The sequence below is a fragment of the Diabrotica virgifera genome, chromosome 4 (genome assembly GCF_917563875.1).
Source record: "Diabrotica virgifera virgifera chromosome 4, PGI_DIABVI_V3a".
NCBI lineage: Eukaryota > Metazoa > Arthropoda > Insecta > Coleoptera > Chrysomelidae > Diabrotica > Diabrotica virgifera.
Genome location: NC_065446.1, coordinates 262,679,992 through 262,702,287, shown reverse-complemented (window position 1 = coordinate 262,702,287; position 22,296 = coordinate 262,679,992). Strand labels below are relative to the sequence as shown.

Below are 22,296 nucleotides of genomic sequence, written 5' to 3'. Positions count from 1 at the left end.
TAGAGGTATATGGAATGTATTTTGTGCACTCAAAGAAGTGTGATTCAAATCACCCACCTTCTAACATTCAGTACAAAGATTTGAATCAAAAACTTTAATTCTTGCCAGATGTAGAGGGAAACATGCATGTCCAAACTTCATTCTGATTAATGTTGTTATATATAATTACGTATTTTTTATGGGAAATAAGCCACAAGTTTACTAAAAAATGAATTTATTAACGTTTCGAAGCCCAAATCGGGTTTCGTTGTCAAAATACAAAATACTATTATATATCAATAGTATTTTGTATTTTGACAACGAAACCCGATTTGGGCTTCGAAACGTTAATAAATTCATTTTTTAGTAAACTTGTGGCTTATTTCCCATAAAAAATACGTAATTATAAAAATGCCACAAGGAAATAGTTGCTATATATCTTCGAGGTACTGCATAATTTTTAAACCAATATGTATTTGGAACAGAAGGTTGAATCAGTGAATACTGAGAGTTGTATTGTTTACAAAGATCTCGCCATGATTGACTCCACTGATTTTTAACTCGATGCTTAATAGTGTTAACTAAGTCAGATATGCAAAACTTACGATTATGTGAAATATGAAAAACGAAGTTAGTATCAATAAATTTGAGAAAAATTTGGAAAATATTTTTTTTTCCAAATCAAATGCAAAATTTACGATTATTTGAAGTACCATCATACTCAATAGTTTGAATAGCAAGAAGAACAGAGAGTGAATCGGAAATAATTGTTGCAGATATATTTTCTGATTCTTTAAAATATTGCAGGACCTCATAAATTATTCATTAAATGTTTGACCACAAAATTATGTTTTAGATAAGCTACCGTTTCCTTGGAACATTTTGATGTTTCCACTGATGCTGTTGTTCGTCCTTGGCCTGGTTTTTCTGTACGTTTTGGCCGTTAAAAACACAAGCTTCAAACTGAAACTGCTCCACATGTTCAATCTGGAAATGGGAGGCGATAGAAATGAAGAGAACCGGATTGGAGGCCCGACATTGGATAGGTTTTTGCAGACTTTAAATCACAGACCATTGATAGAAGTTCAAGAAGTAGATGAAGAAGAAGAAGAATTACGAGCAGAAGATACAATAAGTACTCCACCAAATGAAGAACCCAAGAAAATTATAGAGAATAGGACTCCCCAAAAGGTAGAGGAAAAACGTGTCAGTGATAATTCTTATTCTCGCACCAAAGATGAGAAAATACAGAACTTAATTAAGTGGTTGCAGACATCAGAGCCGTATGCAGTGGTATTACCAAAACAACATCTACAAGCAGAAGATACAAGAAGTACTCCACCTAAAGAAGAACCCAAAAAAATTAAAGAGAATATGACTCTCAAAAAGAAAGAAGAAAAATGTGTCAGTGATAATTCTGATCCTCGCACCAACGCTGAGAAAACAACAGATATACTTGGTTTTTGCAAAAAGTTTTTGCAGACATCCAGTACTCCACCAAAGGAAGAACCACCCAAGAAAATGATAGAGAATAGGACTCCCCAAAAGGTAGAGGAAAAACGTGTCAGTGATAATTCTTATTCTCGCACCAAAGATGAGAAAATACAGAACTTAATTAAGTGGTTGCAGACATCAGAGCCGTATGCAGTGGTATTACCAAAACAACATCTACAAGCAGAAGATACAAGAAGTACTCCACCTAAAGAAGAACCCAGAAAAATTAAAGAGAATATGACTCTCAAAAAGAAAGAAGAAAAATGTGTCAGTGATAATTCTGATCCTCGCACCAACGCTGAGAAAACAGCAGATATACTTGGTTTTTGCAAAAAGTTTTTGCAGACATCCAGTACTCCACCAAAGGAAGAACCACCCAAGAAAATGAAAGAGAATACGACTCCCAAAAAGAAATAAGAAATATGGGACATCTTGGATATTCACCCTAATATGTCTGTGTAGATTTTGGCATTGGATCCGACCATCACTTGTAACAGCGTTGCCGTATCCTCTATTTTTCCATACTATCACGTTACAATTTTTTGTGATATTATACACGAGCGGGAACCCTCAAAAAAGCGCTTAGTTTTCGAGATACTGAAAACGGAGGGCTGAATGGCTAATTTTATTCATATTTTATATTTTAGAGGGTGCTGAAAACAAAAGTGAGGTTTATTTTGAATTTTATGTGGGGGAACATAGTCAAAATCGCAATTTTAACCTAAAAATAAAAAAAAAATAAAATCACGTTTTTTGCGTTTACCTCGCTACAACTTTGTTCCATTTTAATATTTTTTTCTGAAATTTTTACAGTATATAGCTCTAACATTTCTGAAGACAAAGGTACCTGCTTCAAGTTTTTATTCTTATCATGATAAAGGCTATGAATTTTTCAAAGAAAAAGGTGCGGATTTGTGCATTGCAAAGTTTAATCGCAAAAGTTGTGTGACGAAGTTTAAAATTTAGCTTCTTAATCACGTTTATTTGAAAGTAGAGAGTACAAAGAAGTTTTCTGGTAAGTTTTAGATCAACATGTTTTATAGAAAAAAAATAGTTCAACTTTTAATTTCGACATTAGAAATCCCCAATATAACGCTTATTTTTTGAGGGACAGACAATCTAGGTCTAATTCTCACCTTTTGTACTATCCTTGGATTATAAGCTTTCATTTGACACCTCATTTGTCATTCTACCTAGTATAATGACGGAGAAGTAAACGTTCTTATTCTATTATTCTTGTAGGTACATTTAACATTGATTGAAATTATGAAAGACTAGTTAGGCCGTACTAAAAGCATAGAATAGTGCAATTTTATAATATACTATACTCTGATATACTATACTATACTATAATATTGCACTTTCGTTTAGAACTTTTTAACCAGAAATAATTTTCTAAGGCACGTCGAATAATATATTGCTTATACTATTTTAGTGAGTTTAAAACGGTACTTCCATTTACTACTCAAAAATCTTATTTTTGAGGTCTAAAAATTTTCACGTTTTCCGTACAAACTCGCACCCCTTAACAAATACGAAAGTACGCCACTGACATGTCGAAATCGGTAAAAACAAATCGCAAAAAATTTAAAAAGCTCAAGTCTAAAAGCACAAACGTTATGTTGCCCTCCCATGCATATACAAAACTCGCATCCCTTAAAAATACGCAAATACGCCACTGACAGGGTCGAAATCTGCAAAATCGAATCGCAAAAAATTCAAAAAGATTAAGTCCAAAAGTGCAAACCTCATATTGCCCTCCCACGCGTATCCTAAACTCGCACCCCTTATAAAATACGAAAGTACGCTCCTGACAGGATTGAACTCGGCACAAACAAATCGTACAAAATTCAAAAAGGCTTAAGTTCGAAATCACAAACCTCATATTGCCCTCCTACACCTATATAAAACTCGCACTCCTTAAAAAATACGAAAATACGCCCCTGACAGGGTTTAAATTATCACAAAAAAATTGAAAAAAATTCAAAAAGCTAAAAGTCTAAAAGCACAAACCTCCCATTGGCCCCCCACACTAATACAAAACTCGCACCCCTTAAAAAATACGAAAGTACTCCCCTGACGCTCGAATTCGGAACAAACAAATTTGGAAAAAATTTAAAAGGCATAAGTACAAAAGCCGAAACCTCATATTGCCCTCCCACATCTATACAAAACTCGCACTCCTTAAAAAATACGAAAGTACGCCCCTAACAGGTTGAAATTGGCACAAAAAATTCTCAAAAAATTTAAAAAGCTTATATCCAAAAGCAGAAACCTCATATTGGCCCCCACACCTTTACAAAACTCGCATCCCTTAAAAAATACAAAAGTACGCCACTGACAGGGTTGAAATCGACACAAAAATTTTTAAAAAATTTAAAAAGCTTATATCCAAAAGCACATACCTCATATTGCCACCCCCATGTCTATACAAAACTCGCACCCGTTAAAAAAATACGAAAGTACGCCAATGGCAGGGTCAAAATTAGCACAAACAAATCGAAAATTAATTCAAAAAGCTTTAGTCCAAAAGCATAAAGCTCATATTGCCCACCCATATCTAAACAAAACCCGTAACCCTTAAAAAATACGAAAGTACTTCCCTGAGAGGGTTGAAATCGAAACAAAAAATTCAAAAGCTTATATCCAAAAGCACAATCTCATATTGCCCCCCACACCTATACAAAACTTGCACCCTTAAAAAATTCGAAAGTACGCCCCTGACAGGATTTAAATGGGCACGAAAAAATCGCAAAAAAAATCAAAACGCAAAATGCAAAGTTCAAAAACACAAAGCTCATTTTGTGGTTCTTTTTTGAAAATTTCAGCCCTATGCAAAACTCGCACCCCTTAAAAAAATCCAAAAGGACGCCACTGGCAGGATTAAAACCCGCACGAAAAATTCGCAAAAAATTCAAAAATCTTGTCCAAAAGTACAAACCCCATTTTATGTTTTTTTTTCTTAAATTTCACACCTATGCAAAACTCGCACCCCTAAAAAATCCGTCACCACGCCACTGACCGAGTTAAAATTGACACGAAAAATTCGCAAAAAAATCAAAAAGCCTAAGTTCAAAAAAACAAACCTCATTTTCTGGTTTTGTTGGAAATATCCCTATTTTTGCCCCCTTTTTCCTCCTCATGGATACGCCTCTGATCCAAAAAGCCTAAGTTCAAAAAAACAAACCTCATTTTCTGGTTTTGTTGGAAATATCCCTATTTTTGCCCCCTTTTTCCTCCTCATGGATACGCCTCTGATCCAAACTTGGTTTTTAACGCTTAGACACCCCCCACCCCTATAAAAAACTCGCTCCCCTTAAGAAAAATAAAGTACGCCCCTGGGAGGGATGAACCTTGCACGAAAAAATCGCAGAAAACTTAGAAAGCTTAAGTCTAAAAACACAAACCTTCCCGGTCAAATGCACCCGATTTACGTCCATCTGAATGTTTTTTTTAAATTTTTTCTTCAATCCCTTAGTTGGCAAATTTTTTATGACGTCCCTGTTGAAGGTAGAGCACCCCGGTCAAAAGTTGCACTTATTCCTAACCCTTAGCTTCCGAACGCGTCCAACTTTTTTCGGATTCCACCAACCACCCCCCACCCCTATGGAAAACTCGCTCCCCTTAAAAAAAAAGAAAGTACGCCCCTGGGAGGAATAACTTGCCACAAAAAAATCGGAAAAAATTTAAAAAGCTTAAGTCCAAAAGCACAGACCTCCCCGGTCAAAAGCACCCGATTTATGTCCATCTGAAATTTTTTGGCCATTTTTTGCCCCTTTTCCTTCAACCCGCAAGTTCGAGAATTTTTTGTGACGCCCCTGTTCCAGCTAGCGTCCCCGGGTTAAAAGTAACACTTATTTTCTAACCCTTGGCTTTAAAACCCAATGAAATTTTTTCGCCTTAGACAATCTCACCCACTACCCCTAAGCAAAACTCGTACCCCTTAAAAAATCCGAAAGCACGCCCCTGACCGAATCCAAATCCCCACCAAAAATCATCGAAAAATTCAAAAAGCTTAACCCAAAAAGCACAAATCTCCCCACTTCGTACTTCCGGAGCTACAAAAACGCCCCAATTTGAATTATGTATATAGAGATAGAGAAATGGCATGGCAACACTGTGACGCACAAACATAAGATTCAGCCGTGGGTTAATAGGGTGCACTAATATCCAAGATCTCCGAAATATGTACAATGCATTAAAAGTGCAAATGCTGATGAAATCAGAGTGTTGGCTTCAAAAAATGAGTAAAATGTAAATGAATCAGTTACTGACAGTAAATCTGAAGACGCCAATGATTTAAATACTAGTAGTTAATAAGTGTTAATCTTAATTGAATATTTTACATGCTTTATTTTTAATAAATTTTTAAGAGTAATTTTGTAATTATATTTTAAGTAAATATTCACTTTCTCAAGGAATGAATGTAAGAAAAAAATAAGAGAAATTAGACTTGCTGCGGTTGAATGATAAGATAAAATAAATAGAAAGTAAGAAGAGAAACACAAAAGCATTCTATAAGAAAATTAGCGTGCAGAACAAAACCTTTAGAGAAAAGATAAAAGGCATAACAGATCAAAATGGAAAAGTATCAGAAAACGATGAAGAGTATAAAGAAATTTGGAATATTTTAAAGAATTAATAACAGAATAAGAAGATCAAGACCTAAATGAAAACGTAGAAGAAGAGACAATGATGTTAGGATACCAGCTAGAAAGACAAACAAAAGTGGAAGTTGAGGAAATTATAAGTGGCAGCCGTAATGGTAAAGCCTCAGGATCAGACTGTATCAATATGGAACTTATAAAATATGGTGGTGAAGAATTAAAAGATAAACTATACAAAGTAAGGTAAAGTTTTCAAACCTAATAGCGACATTAATAATATTTAAAAATATTAAAAATATTACTAAAAAATTTTTAAACTGAAAGCTTATTGGTCCATTTCCCTGGTGACACCTCCAAGGCTTCTACAATATGCAAGCCAAATGGATGCTGCAGTGAAGACAAAAGGGAAGGAATTCTACACTATGCAATTCACAACCCCCGTCTGCAGCTTGGTAAAGTTCCAACGGAAAATGGACCTAGTTACTCTATAGGAGTATTTCAATATAAAAATAAAAATGTATACCATTTTTATTCAGTTGCAATGCGAAGGCAAAACAATGAAAAGAGAGAGTTCAGAGTGCTGGACTGCGCTCCGTATTCTAGGTGAGAAATAAGATTGTTTTGCCTTCGCATTGAAACTGAATAAAAATGGTATACATTTTTATTTTTGAAGTTATACTTCTTTAGGCGCGATATGAGGGTGAATTTTAATATGATTAAAACCTTCAATCTGGGCGCAGTCGCATTATAACTTTGTTCTGATTGGATGTTCAAATGACATGTCAAAAATTATTCAATATGGCGGCTGTGGCACAGCTGTGGTTTGATTATTTATGGTTGTTGCGTTTTGAAATTTGTGGGAATAGAAACAACAAACAAAAGTTAGTTAATAGTTATACTGCCTTTTTAAATAGTTTTCATATATATTTTTGGACTATTTTGGACAAGGAAAACTCATTCTAATTTGGTAAGTAGTTTTTATTATAATCATATTGTAATTATACATTTGGATTAGGTTGGCATACATTTATTTTCTCAAGAATGGGGATTTTAGAGAGAAATCCGAAATTAGGTCCGATTTTTATTTTTAAATTATGACTTTTTGGCGTAGATTTATTTATCTAGTAGGTATGTAATGCTTTGATTTACATACTTAATTTGATTACCAACAAAAGTTCTGCCAATCTTCATCTAATATATTGTTTTCTTACTGTTTTGTTATATTTTAATATTTTCTTCCACAAAAATCAAACTACATAATTTGATTAAATTCAGAACAACTGTCAACCAGTAAAACGTTCAGTTACCCTATTTTTCCACATGACAAATAATGTGTAATTGGATGAGTGAGTCTAGGCTTCGATTACGAATCAAAGCGCCCCCAAATTCGGGGGTTCGAATCCCGATGGAAGTTTTTATTTTTTTTATGCATTTTATGATTGTAAGTATATTTGTTATATAATTTTTTTCAATTGTTTAACAATTATTATCGTTCAGAAATCATTTTTTCTTTGTGGCATTTTTCAATGTGTTTGTGTGCGTTTTATTTTTTGAAGTTATACTTCTTTAGGCGCGATTGAGAGTAAAATTTCATAGTACTGCGCGCATGCGCACACAGACAGTATGGCGTTTAGTCCAGAAAGCCACTGCGCATCCGCTAGGAAAAATATTCTAATTCGGATTTTTTGCACAGTCTTACTCAAAATGGACTCCTTTTAACAAATTTGCATGTTGCCAGGACCAAAAGGTGGTCAAAAATTTTTTAAACGTTTTTTTTTTTTTTTCCTAAAATTATTTTTTTTGCATAGAAAAAAGTTTTTTTAGGTTTTTTGGATCATTCCAAACAGAAAAGGTCTTTAGTGACTTTTCTCTAAAAATGATAGTTTTTGACATATAAGAGATTAAAAATTGAAAAATTGCGAAATCGGCCATTTTTAACCCTCAAAAACTAAGTGAAAAACTGAAAATTTGAATGTTGCCAAGGTAGGTGGATATTCTTTAAACATCGATTGATGAAATCCCGAAGAGTTTTTTGCAATACAGTATTCAAAACTCCTTTGTTTTTTAATTGCTAATCAAGCGTGCGCGACACTATTTTCCACCGACAGTATGGTGCAAATGAAAGGAATAAATTCGTTATATCGTAAACCGGCGACTTTAAGGAAAAATCCCGAAACCGGTCATTTTTATTTTTAAGTTATGATATTGTGGCATATATGGTATACTAGTGACGTCATCCGTCTGGGCGTGATGACGTAATCGATGATTTTTTTAAATGAGAATAGGGGTCGTGTGGTAGCTCATTTGAAAGGTTTTTCAATTCTCTATTCAGTAATGTAAACATTTACATAATTATTTATACAGGGTGTCCTTCTACTTCTTTTTTTTGTCAAATAATTTAATTTATTAAAAATTTTTGGACACCCCGTATAAATAATTATGTAAATGTTTATATTACTAAATAGAGAATTGGAGAACCTTTCAAATGAGCTAGCACACGACCCCTATTCTCATTTAAAAAATCATCGATTACGTCATCAGGTCCAGATGGATGACGTCACTAGTATACCATATATGCCACAATATCTTAACTTAAAAATAAAAATCGACCTGTTTTGGGATTTTTCCTTAAAGTCGCCGGTTTACGAAATAACGAATTTATTCCTTTCATTTGCACCATACTGTCGGTGGAAAATAGTGTCGCGCACGCTTGATTAGCAATTAAAAAACAAAGGAGTTTGGAATATTGTATTGCAAAAAACTCTTCGGGAATTCATCAATCGATGTTTAAAGAATATCTACCTACCTTGGCAACATTCAAATTTTCAGTTTTTCACATAGTTTTTGAGGGTTAAAAATGGCCGATTTCGCAATTTTTCAATTTTTAATCGCTTATATGTCAAAAACTACCATTTTTAGAGAAAAGTCACTAAAGACCTGTTCTCTTTGGAATGATCCAAAAAACCTAAAAAAACTTTTTTCCATGCAAAAAAATAATTTTAGGAAAAAAACAAAAAAAAAACGTTTAAAAAATTTTTGACCACCGTTTGGTCCTGGCAACATGCAAATTTGTTAAAAGGAGTCCTTTTTGAGTAAGATCGTGCAAAAAATCTGAATTAGAATATTTTTCCTAGCGGATGCGCAGTGGCTTTCTGGACTAGTTTAGTTGCTAAATCTTTCTAGTTATGTAAAAAGGTATATCAGTGCAAGAAAAGGTGTGAAAAGAATATATTAGTGTTTTTAGTAAATATATTTATTATAATTTTTGTGTCTTTGGATTTGTCTTCCTCAGGAGTAAGATGAGTATTATTAAAACATTTTATTGTATATTTATTATAATCTTATCCGTCTTATCCAGTAAGAAATTCGATTACATTCAGAAATACACAAGCTAGAACTAATCTTATGTTGAATTCTCCTCTATTCGTCATGTGCAGCTATTATAATGCCTTAAGTATTTAGTGCGATATATTTAACTGCAGTTTAAAGCAACTACTTCTATGGCCAAGATCTACCTAGGTGATTAATAATTTATTTCTTTACGTTCAATAGTATTTTGTTCGTTGCTAATCTTTCAAATTATGTATCAGCGCAAATAAGCCATTAAAATAATATATTAGTGTTTTTTAGTAAATGTATTATTTATTATAATTTTTGTGTCTTTGGATTTGTCTTCCTTGGGCGTAAAATAATAAAATATCTATTTTTATATTTCACTTGTCACCTTGATGTGTAATTATGTATATGCGAAACGTCAATAACAGGCGCGTTGATAGCCTGGTTGGTAGGGCATTGGACCAGATCGAGAGATCGCGAGATCGCGAGTTCAAATCCCGGACGATTCATATTCTTTTTTTTTTATTTTTGGCATTGTTAAGTTTTGGTTATTTTTTGGTAATTATTGTTAATTTTTTGTATTTTAACTGTTAAGTATATTTATTTCGTTGAAATTATATAATAGAAGTATAACTTCTTACGTGCGTACAAAGTATACACACATTCTTTTTTTAAATTTTTGGTATTGTCCTAATAAAAATTTTTGGAAAGTAGTAAGTATTAAAATTAGTTTAATATTTAAATAAAATATAACTAAACTGTTTAAAGTACATTATATCAATTTCGTTAAAATCACATAATATGTAATAGAAGTATAACTTCTTATGTGCGTACAAAGTACACACACATTTTTTTTATATTAGTATTACTCCTATAGAGTAACTAGGTCCATTTCCGTTGGAACTTTACCAAGCTGCAGACGGGGTTTGTGAATTGCATAGTGTAGAATTCCTTCCCTTTTGTCTTCACTGCAGCATCTATTTGGCTTGCATATTGTAGAAGCCTTGGAGGTGTCGCCAGGGAAATGGACCAATAAGTTTTCAATTTAAAAATCTTTTAGTAATATTTTTAATATTTTTCAATATTATTAATGCCGCTATTATGATTGAAAACTACCTTACCTTTCAATTGCCAGATGACGCTAGTCACCTAATCCATTCACGTCAGTTGCGGTGTGGGGGATAAACTCTAGTTGTTGGTCACTTGGAGTATGGAGCAGCAGGCCTAAGTCTCTCTGATGAGACTCCAATAAGAGTCGAAAATCGTCGATTCAGAGTGCTGGACTGCGCTCCGTATTCTAGGTGAGAAATAAGATTGTTTTGCCTTCGCATTGCAACTGAATAAAAATGGTATACTTTTTTATTTTTATAAACTATACAATTTAATAAAACCCCAATAAAGGGCTACATTAAAAGACAGAACGTTTTCGCTCTAAAGAGAGCATCATCAGTGTTCTAAGCCTAAAATAAGTACAACCATAATAAGTGAAGACAAGAGTAAAAAAATTTAAAGGTTGACCAAGATAAAAAATTAGGTTAAACTTACAAGCTCTACATGCTAAGCCACCAAAAACACATAGGTTAAAACCCTTAAAACGCAGACCAAAAGTCTCACATTGGCGTGTATTATGTTAAACCCTGGCGATGGGTGAAAATGAAAAAGATATACCTCACAGCATTATATGACTCTACCACGTGTATGTGGGTGGTCGAGACGGTCTTTGTGAAGACAGAGAAATCAACTCAACCACCCACATACACGTGGTAGAGTCATATAATGCTGTGAGGTATATCTTTTTCATTTTCACCCATCGCCAGGGTTTAACATAATACACGCCAATGTAAGACTTTTGGTCGGCGTTTTAAGGGTTTCAACCCATGTATTTTTGGTGGCTTAATATGTAGAGCTTGTAAGTATAACCTAATTTTTTATCTTGGTCAACCTTTAAATTTTTTTACTCTTGTCTTCACTTATTATGGTTGTACTTATTTTAGGCTTAGAACACTGATGATGCTCTCTTTAGAGCGAAAACGTTCTGTCTTTTAATGTAGCCCTTTATTGGGGTTTTAATATATATACCTTTTACACAGAAGTCTTTCTTCAATTTTTGTAATTAATGGTATACAGCCAGTTACGTGAAATGTTTCCTTATGAATTTAATAAAAGACATAATATGGGATGAAGAAAAAATGCCGGAAGAATGGTACAAGGGACAAATTATCACGATTCATAAAAAATGAGACCAACAGATGTATAATAACTACAGAGGACTGACGCTATTAAACACAGCATATAAAATCATGTCCGCCTTAATACAACGAAGACTGACCGAAGCTACGACGAATATCATAGGACAGTATACAACAAATGTCATACATACGGTTAAACAAATTATGGAAAAAGCTCATATACATATAAAATAAATATTGAACTGCTTTTTATAGATTTTCAGCAAGCATTTGGTACAATAAAAAGATCAAAATTAATGGTAGTTATAAAAGAAATGGGAATACAAAATAAATTAAGAAAATTAATCAAAATGACAATGAGTAGAACGGTAGTAAATATAAAAACTCAAGTAGGCGACACGGAAGAATTAGTCATCAATAAAGGGGTTAGACAAGGAGACTCGTTATCATCAACTCTGTTTAATCTTACCCTAGAATACCTAGTCAAGAAGATCAACAAAGCCACCCTCAGAACGAGAGAAGGACAAATAATAGCATACGCTGACGATATTGTGCTAATAACAAAAAATAGAAAAACAATGGAACGATTGTTAAACGAAATGGTGACAGAAGGAAAAGTAATTCGATTAAAAATAAAGCAAGAAAAATCAAAAATAATGAGATTTGACAGAAACTTTGAAAACAAAAAGATTAGAGTAGGAGAAAACATTTTTATAGAAGTCGAAAAATTTAAGTATTTGGGAATATTAATAACAAACAATGGAGAAAGAGAAACAGAAATCAAAGAAAGGATTATTACAGCAAATAAGAGCTTCCATGCAAATAAAAAATTACTAAAAAATAAGTTGTTGAGCAAGAAATCGAAAATGAAGGTATACAAAACAATAATTTGACCGACGATGATGTATGCAGTCGAAACCCTAAACATGACAAAAAACAAGAGGAAAACCTTAGAATACAAGAAAGGAAAATACTAAGAGCAATATTAGGACCAATTAATATAAATGGCAATGAATTCAGACAAAGAACGAACCTTGAGCTACTGGAAGAAATTAAGGAAGATATAGTGTGTCAAATAAAACAGCAGAGAAAAATGACTAGGACACATATGGAGATCAGGATCAACTACGACGATATTTTCAATATTGGTTTATTTTTAATAGGGGAGTGCAATTAGAACGAAAACATGCATTGTTTCGGAGTAATTCAAACAAGCTTATATTTTTTTAAAACTTTTTTTGTTAGTTTATATACATGTTAAAGTAAAAAGTTCTACTCGCAGATTTGGCAGCTAATTGTTTATTAAATGTTTAAACAATAACAATTGTTTTGAATTAATAATTTTAAAAATATCGTTGAATTCATCATTTTACTTTGATCAAATATGTTTCTATTTTGTTTTTAGTTATGCTGAATCCGAATATGGCATTACAATATGAAAATTCTTATACAGAAGCTCTTATACAGTATGTTTGCGTAGCTAAGAACCACATGGAAAACTTTTTTATTATCAATTTTACGAAAAAAAGTTATTCTTTATAAAATACTCTGGATAGTCAAAAATCTAAAACTCAACCACCAGATATCAAATTTTATCAATTTTATACGAGTTATGTCAAAAATATGAATTTTTTTAAAGAGTAAAGTACCTTTTTATTCCAGAATATCAAAAAATGCTATTATGAAAAGCTGTTTGAAATTAAAAACTATGTTTTAATATACATGTACATTATTCTAATCGAAATAAAATTTTCAATTTTTTCTCAAATTACGGATACCCATCATCATTTTATTACAATTAACTATTTAGTGGGAAATAAGCCACAATTAGATTGAAAAAATAATTTTACTAACGTTTCGAAGCCCAAATCGGGTTTCGTTGTCAAAATACAAAATACTATTAAAATAAACAAAAATGTTGTTGCTAAGTAAAAAAATTCTTCTAATAATTTATTTAATCTGAAACGTTAATAAAATTATTTTTTCAATTTAATTGTGGCTTATTTTCCCCTAAATAGTTAATAATAAAAATGTCACAAGGAAATATATAGCTTCAGAACAACATTTTATTACAATTATTGAAACTATTTTATTATCAATTTTACGAAAAAAAGTTATTCTTCATAAAATGCTTTACCTGGTCTAAAATCTATGATACAATCATCATATATCAAATTTTTTAAATTTATACGAGGTATGTAAAAAATATGAATTTTTCTTAAGAGTCAAGTGCCTTTATTATTCACAATATTTGAATTAGAAGCACATAGTTGAATACTGAAACATATTTTTTAATTCCAAACAACTTTTCTTTATAACAATTTTCGATATTGTAAAATATAAAGGTACTTTACTCTTGAGTGAAATTCATATTTTTTGATATACCTCGTATAAAATTAATAAAATTTTCTATTTGATGGTTGCATTTTACATTATATACGATGCAGAGTATTTTATAAAGAATAACTTTTTTTCGTAAGACTGATAATAAAAAAGTCATCAATAGGTTCCAAGTTACGCAGACATATTGTTTAAGAGCTAAAAAAAATTTTTTTGTTGAACATTTATTATTGTTGAACCTTATTATTAAATATATTTTAGATAAGTTTTACAGAAAGAAGTTTTGATCACTTTTGTATAAACATTTTTTTAGCTGGTAATTTTCGGTTTTTGTATTACATTTTTGTTATCTTTCTTAATTTTCTCAAAAAGAAATAGCTTATTTCATTTCTAAAGTAAAATAATTTAGTGCATTTCAAAGACTACATCCTGCTCTTTAAAAAACCACCTACAAAACTGTAATAGATCTGTTGAAAATTGAGTAATACTGTCTTAAAGTGGTGTTAATTCTGTAAAACTATGAAGTTTTCAAAAATTACATTTTTTGATACGTCGGATCATTTGAATTAAATTTTTGAGATTTTTTTTGAATGAAACATCGTTTAGCAAGATGATTGAAAGGTAAGTTGTGCAAAATTGAGGGTTTTATAAGAAACAAAATTCATGTAAGTCTCACTTTCAGCCCACACCGTACTTATACCCATACATTTTGTTTCTTTTTATTATAACTCGTTTTTTATTATAAGCTAACTAAGATAGCTTAATTATTCTTCTTTCACGATCAATTTGTAAAATTTCATTTGATCGATTAGTTAAAGAATTACATTAAAATAACTCAACCGTGCACTTCGCCGTACGCTAGTTTACAGTGCGCCAATGTTTGTGGGAAGGGTGACTTTAGCGTTAAAATAAAAAATTATAGAAGCTACAGATTTAATTTTAGAAAAATCTTTATACAGTATGTCCCTGTAAGTTGTATCCATATGGAAAACTTTTTTATTATTAATTTTACGAAAAAAAGTTATTCTTTATAAAAAGCTCTGCATGGCCCAAAACCTAAGATTTAACCATCAAATATCAAATTTTTTAAATATTATACGAGGTATGTCAAAAAGTTTGAATTTTACTCAAGAGTAAAGTAGCTTTATTTTTCACAATATTGAAAATTGCTATTATGAAAAGTTGTTTGGAATTAAAAACTGTATTCTAGTATGCAATTACATCCTTCTAATTGAAATTTTTTTTTTGAAAAATTATGGATAACATTATTTTCAGGTATTTTAATTCAGATAACTCTTTTATTATTAATTTAATTTATTAATTTAATAAAAAGTGATTCTTAATAAAAAGTTCTGCATGGTCTAAAATCTAAAATACAACCAACCATCTTATGTCAAATTTTATCAATTTTATACGAGGTATGTCAAAAAATATGAATTTCGCTCAAGAGTAAAATACGTTTATTTTTCACAATATCGAAAATTGTTATTATGAAAAGTTATTTAGAATTAAAAACTATGTTTCAGTATGCAATTACATCCTTCTAATTGAAATATTCTGAACTATAAAAGAACTTTACTTTTGATCTAAATTTATATTTTTTGACATGCCTCGTATAAAATTGATAAAATTTGATATAAGATGGCTGTATTTTAAGTTTTAGACCATCCAGAACTTTTTATTAAGAATCACTTTTTTTCGTAAAATTAATAATAAAAGAGTTATCAGAATTTAAATAACTGAAAAAATAATGATAGTTATCCATAATTTTTCAAAAAAAAAATCAATTAGAAGGATGTAATTGCATATTAGAATATAGTTTTTAATTCCAAACAACTTTTCATAATAGCAATTTCCAATATTACGAAAAATAAAGCTACTTTACTCTTGAGTGAAATTCAAACTTTTTGACATACCTCGTATAATATTCAAAAAATTTGATATTTGATGGTTAAATCTTAGGTTTTGGACCATGCAGAGCTTTTTATAAAGAATAACTTTTTTTCGTAAAATTAATATTAAAAAAAGTTTTCCATATGGATACAACTTACAAGGACATACTGTATAAGGATTTTTTGTAAAATTTTCTGAATTTGTCAATGGCCAAGTCAGTTTTTTTCAAAAATTTATATTTTCGGAGTTATTTCAAAAAACATCTATTTTCGCAGTCCATTTGTTTAATAAAAGATGAAGCACCAACTTCTCGAGTAGAACTTTTTGATATGTTGTTTATTAAACATTTCTTAATGAAATTACAAAAAGTTCTATCTTGTTTGATTTTTTCCGAAGTGAAAATCTAAATGCACTCCCCTATAATAAATTTCTAAGAGTAACTTTGTAATAGTAACTTTCTAAGAGTAACTTTGTAAAGACGAAACTCCTGGCAAAAGAATCTACGGGAATTGTATAGCTGTAGCAACAAAGAATTATTTCGGTCAGCAGTTTCGAAAATACGTATAGCCCTGATGATCGCCGACCTTCGGAACGAAGATGGCACTTGAAGAAGAACTTTGCAATTATTGTAACGAAAGAGAACTCTTGACCGACCCCCGTATAACGACACACAACTCGAGAATGACGCTATCGAATGTTCGCGGCGTCGGCGGAGGGGTAAAGAGTGTTCGAGAACGTACCTCAAGTAGGCGTGACTAGCTGATAGCTAGAGATGAGCGTGGATCGTTCCAGAATAACGGCTGGGCTATAAATAGGAACGGATTTTGTAAATAAGTTTAGTTTAAGCTAGAGTTTGTAAAAGAAAACTTGTATAAATAAATTAATAAAGTCGTATATAAATACGAACGCTCGTTTTTGTTACATTATATTTTAAATATTCACTTCCTCAGAGACCGATCTGGTGGACACAATAGTGACTACTTGATATTTAATTTTACAATAAAAACAAACGTATTATTGCAAATTACCTAATTCGTGAGACCATTTCATAGGCAAAAAACTTCGAATTGTGAGATACATACATAGGCATCACAACACAAAAAAGTAACGCAACTGTAAGTTGCCTACATTTGGCGCAACTCATAACGTAAAAGATTGTTTTTAATCGGGCAGGTGATGGATGTATATTATAGATTTTCCATGATTTTGAGTCCAGCTCCCATTAAATACTTCACCACAATTTATGTTTTAGATAAGCTGCCGTTTCCTTGGAACATTTTGATGTTCCCACTGATGCTGTTGTTCGTCCTTAGCCTGGTTTTTCTGTACGTTTTGGCCGTTAAAAACACAAGCTTCAAACTGAAACTGCTCCACATGTTCAATCTGGAAATGGGAGGCGATAGAAATGAAGAGAACCGGATTGGAGGCCCGACATTGGATAGGTTTTTGCAGACTTTAAATCACAGACCATTGATAGAAGATACAAGAAGTACTCCGCCGAAAGAAAATCCCAAGAAAATTAAAGAGAAGAGGACTCCCAAAAAGAAAGAGGAAAAATGCGTCAGTGATAATTCTCCCACCAAAGATGTAAAGCAACGCACTAAACGTGGAAAATCTGATGAAAAAAATGAGCAAAAAATAAATGAACCCGTGAAAACTGACAGTACTTCTGAATTAACCAGTGACTTAAATACTAGTAGTAATTAAGTGTTAAGTTTTATTCAACATTGTACATGTTTTATTTTTAATAAATTTTTAAGGCCATCGGTACATAATTCGCAAATATTTTACGGCTATCCCTACTTTTTGTGTCGTTACACGGCAAATTACGTGTAGTAAAATTCACACTGGTATGGATATGTAAACATTACTAGAATGTCATTCTACTTGAAAATGTCATCATTAACTTAAAGAGATGGCTTTTGAATGTTCTTGGATAACTGTTATATTTGTATAATTGCAAATTATTAATTCAGTTAATAAATGTGATAATTTTTTCACTAACTATGTATTCAGTGATTGTAATAATTTATATGTACAACAAAAACTAATACTCAATCGAGAAAAGAGGAGAAGTGTTAAAGTGATTTTTTAATAATATATTGTTACTATGGAACGCTTACAATAATTTTGAACATCTTTAACAACAAAATACTTGGATCACAGAATATATTATCCTGATGTATTCTCTGCTTGGATCTTCCACAAATAATACACAATAAATAACTTTTTATTAAGTTTAAGTCTTAAATCAGTTATTTATCAAATGCGCTATATATCAATATTATTTAATCAACAACTCAAAATATTCCCAATGCCATGTCAAATATTTAAAATTGTCACTGTCTGACTGACAATATGCTTCTATTCGACTGAGTGCGTTGTAAGACAAAGACAGATTTGAAAAATATTACCAACGACATTGTGTTCATTTTTTTCGAATCCTGCAAAAAGCAATAAATATTTTTGAAAAATTTAAACGTAGATTGAAAGATTACATCATTACCGAATGTCCCTACCGAGGGTAGAAAGTCCCTTAGAATAAACAAGTTTCTCACTCAATTTTCTCTTCTTTTTTACCCACGTAACTTATTAAAATAAACATTATAGAAGTTTTCAGGGACTTTCTACCCTCGGTAATGATATAATCTTTCATTCTGCGTTTAAATTTGTCAAAAATACTTAGTTTTCTCAGAATTCGAAAAAATGAATGCATTTAAATAGCATTGGAGCCGAGAGTTTGCGCCTATTCCCTTAAACATTTTCGAATTATTAGTTTAAAGATGTTCAACAATTCGTTACCACAACTGTGAGATTGTAAGTGAAGTGTTGGAAAATTCTCGAGAATGAACAATCGGAGAATATTCTCGAGAATATTCCCGAGATGGAGAATTTTCTGAGAATGAACGCTATGACTCGTTTAGGGATATTGTTAAAGATGAAATAGGCTATTAAAAATCATGAAATTATATGAGACGAAATAACAGTGTTCTTTATATTTAAAAAATACAAAACAACAGAAAAGACAAAATGTATTTGATAAAAAAATGAAATTTTCTTCTTAACAGCAAATAACGGATGTGATGTGGTGATCTAATCTGAAAAAGATGAGGCCTCAGATTCAGAATATGTTTCTATCATTAGCTCATCCTGGTCATCTACATTTCAATGTACCGTGAATACAGTCATGGATTGGTCTATGTCTAGCAATTTTAAATTTTTAGCAATAAAAATTACCTTACTAGCCCGTTTAGCAGTAAGCCGATATCTTTTAGAGGATGGATAAAACCATAAGTACTGAAACTTATTTCAGTCCTGCACTGGATGAAGGCTAAACATGTACATTTTCACCATATGATTGGGTCTAGTTTTTCAATTGATTTTACAAAGTATGGTTTTCCAAAAAAATCACTTCCTAGACCAATAAAGTGCCAAATCTGCTTTAAAGTTGCTTTAAAGATCATCATGCTTTAAAGTTGCTAAATTAGCTATAAACTCAGTTTCCTGAACTTGTTCTCTGCTTAAATGAACACCATTCTAAATATTTGCACATTAATATAGCACCAAAACCAAAATAATAAACAGCGACACTGTAAACATCCTAGCTAGTAAGTATTTCATGGGATTCTCCAACCCCGGCTACTTTGATTTTCGGGGATTTTATCTAAAATCGCGTGATTCTCCGGCAGGACAAAGCCAAAAAGCGGCAAGTAGGTGTTTGGGCTTCAAGAATAATGTTTGGGATGCAAAAAATATATGGGTTGTTGTAAATATAGAAAATTCTCGCTGAAAATTTTCTGGCGGAGAATATTCTCGAGAATATTCAATTCTTACATCACTATGCAAGTGAATTGCTGTATTCGAGGGAAATAAATAAAACAGCACGTAAAACAGAATGTGTATTTTAAAAAACTACATATTATCAATTTAAGACTTATTTCCTTCAAATATCAAATATCCATTCTACCTAAAAATACTGATAAAATATTTATATACATTTTTTAATTACATATCACTAGAGAATCATAGAATATGGCAACGGTTTTAACACAGCATAGAACGGCACGTTTTCCATCATACATTACACAGGTGAATATCTTTGTAACTGAGATCATTAAGAAACTAGTTAAACCTTTTACTGCGCATGTCACGGATCAGTGTCAGGCAAAGTGTTCAGTGTGCGTGTCACACATGCGCATTCAAACTTTCATTGCCAGTAGAAAGTGAGCACCTGGGCATGCCTTCCAAAAAAATGCCGCAGTGAAAGAGCGGGAATAGCATCATTTACAAAAAGTTGGGTTATGATATACTTTAATAGCTCATAGAGTAATGTTAAATGTAGAAATGTAATGTTAAATGTAAAAGTAATCGCAATAAATACCCAACATAAATCCGATCAAAATATTTTGATATAATATAGATAATGGAGAGATAAGGCATTGCCTTAAGAATATCCCAAAAGAAGAATAATACACGTTTTTTAAGGAAAGATAGCTTTAGATTAAATTCGATTCGAGGCCACCACCATCGGCTGACCAAGGTTTCTACTTTTCAGCGTCTGAAGCGAACTGAATCGAAGCTGTCGAAGTATGCATATTAATAAAATATTAAATGCGTACGCGCGCATTATCACATGTTTTTTAATTGTTTTTAGGTAAAACAGTAATTGTTATTCATAAAAAGACAGTGGCAGACAAAATATATCTCAATAGACAGCTATTCAGATAAATTGTAGGTTATGTAAGGTTAGGTGAAACCAAAACATGTTCTGACAAGTCTCGCTCCATAGGGCTTTTCATTCAGTCATTTATTTCGAGCTTCTGTCATAATATGTGGTATAATCCGTGTATATTAATATTATACACAGATTATCCCTCTAGCAGGCCAATTTTATTTTCAATGGAAAAATTCAAAGCTTGATATCTTTTGACTTAATAGAGCCAATCAATTAGCGTTAACCAAATATTTACAAGTACACTTAGTAGTATACGACCAAAGGCAGGTTTGCATGCTGCATACCTAAACATAGCTGAAATAGCTAGAAATTAGACCGCATTTAGGCGGTCTTGCCTGCTAGATGACAGAAGAAGCTCGAAACAAATGACAATCGATGAAAAGCCTTATATTCTCCTTTTCATGAACATTTTTCAATGCGTCACAAATTATAGAAAAAAAGGAAGTCCGTGATAATACACATTTATGACATTTATTCTAACGTGACATTTTAGTTAAATCTGACAGTTGTCAAATTTTATTTTCAATTTGGAATAAAACCAAATCAATTGTGTCTATTGCATTTATAAAATGGTATTTTCTTTCATTTGTATAGTCTTATAAATTGTACAGATTATATTGATAATAGTATTATTTTATTTAATAAATAATTCTTTTTTGATTATGGCGCCATCTATCGACAACTAGAATAATCACCAAACTAGAATAATTACCAAAGTATTCACAGACGTGCCTTTTTTTCTGTCACATACAATTTAATGCGTTAGAGAGAAATGGAAAAACTGTGACGCACTGAAAGATGATCATGAGAAAAAGAATACCACTATTTGTAGGCAGTATCAGTAATTGTCGCCTGAAACGAAAATTTGACGTTTTACATTAATTATTGAGACCGGAATGCACAAATGAAGGTGATATAAAAAATAAAATCATATTGATACATTCCATGGACCTTTTCTAACACAGTTTGTGTCTCTGATCGATATTTAAGTACTGGTGAAACATATCTTTACAAAAACTAATATAAACAATAAAATATTGATCCTGTTAACAATTATTTTATGCAGTTGTGAAACATAACTTCTAATTTGAGTTAGCTGTGAAGCAATTTCCAAATTGTTGACTGCAGATATCAGTTACAACGATCTTCAATTGTGTATGTTAATATGTTTGATGTGCCTGTATAAAAATCAACAGATATATAATTCTGACATTTACATTTAGTCAAACCTTTCAGAAACTGTCAAAATTACATTTAATTTGTCAGTGCAAGAGTTTATTTGAAAGTAAGAATTACATAAAGGACTTTTATACTCTACAGAACTAATTTATATATCTTTACGCCATCTTTTTGACAACTGACAGTTGAGTTATTGTCATCTGTCATTTTGACAAATAACAGATGACATTTTGACAAATGACAGTTGACATTTTGACAAATGACAGTTGACACTTAATAAAACCGCAACTAATAATTATGGAAATTTCTAATTATTTCAAATAAACTATTGCTTCAAGTACATTTGTGATAATGTTTTGTGGTCGCCATCACTCGAAAGCGTTGGTGACGAACGCCATGACTGTTATCCCCAGGATCAAGGCTAACAGTTGCTTGAATGATTCTTTGGGATCTTCTTCTTTGAGTAAATCGGGAAGAACGGTTACTAAAGCTATGTGAAGGAATGTGCCGGCTGTAAATGGTAATATCCAGGAGCTCCTCGCTT

The 22,296-nt window shown here is 31.7% G+C and overlaps 3 protein-coding genes across 3 annotated transcripts in view; 2 read left to right on the top strand and 1 right to left on the bottom strand.

Annotated features, from left to right (window-relative positions):
• The window catches only part of LOC114325073 (uncharacterized), an 18,473-nt gene extending 12,622 nt beyond the window's left edge, over nucleotides 1-5,851 (top strand). The window contains exon 5 of the mRNA XM_050650024.1: nucleotides 836-5,851. Within this exon, the coding sequence (XP_050505981.1) occupies nucleotides 836-1,890 (1,055 nt within the window). The 3' untranslated portion in view covers nucleotides 1,891-5,851. The remainder of the gene's footprint in view (nucleotides 1-835) is intronic.
• LOC114325084 (uncharacterized) overlaps nucleotides 1-20,077 on the top strand; it is a 23,656-nt gene extending 3,579 nt beyond the window's left edge. The window contains exon 2 of the mRNA XM_050650025.1: nucleotides 17,091-20,077. Within this exon, the coding sequence (XP_050505982.1) occupies nucleotides 17,120-17,545 (426 nt within the window). The 5' untranslated portion in view covers nucleotides 17,091-17,119 and the 3' untranslated portion in view covers nucleotides 17,546-20,077. The remainder of the gene's footprint in view (nucleotides 1-17,090) is intronic.
• LOC114325519 (zinc transporter ZIP13 homolog) overlaps nucleotides 19,725-22,296 on the bottom strand; it is a 68,584-nt gene continuing 66,012 nt past the window's right edge. The window contains exon 5 of the mRNA XM_028273595.2: nucleotides 19,725-22,296. Within this exon, the coding sequence (XP_028129396.1) occupies nucleotides 22,121-22,296 (176 nt within the window). The 3' untranslated portion in view covers nucleotides 19,725-22,120.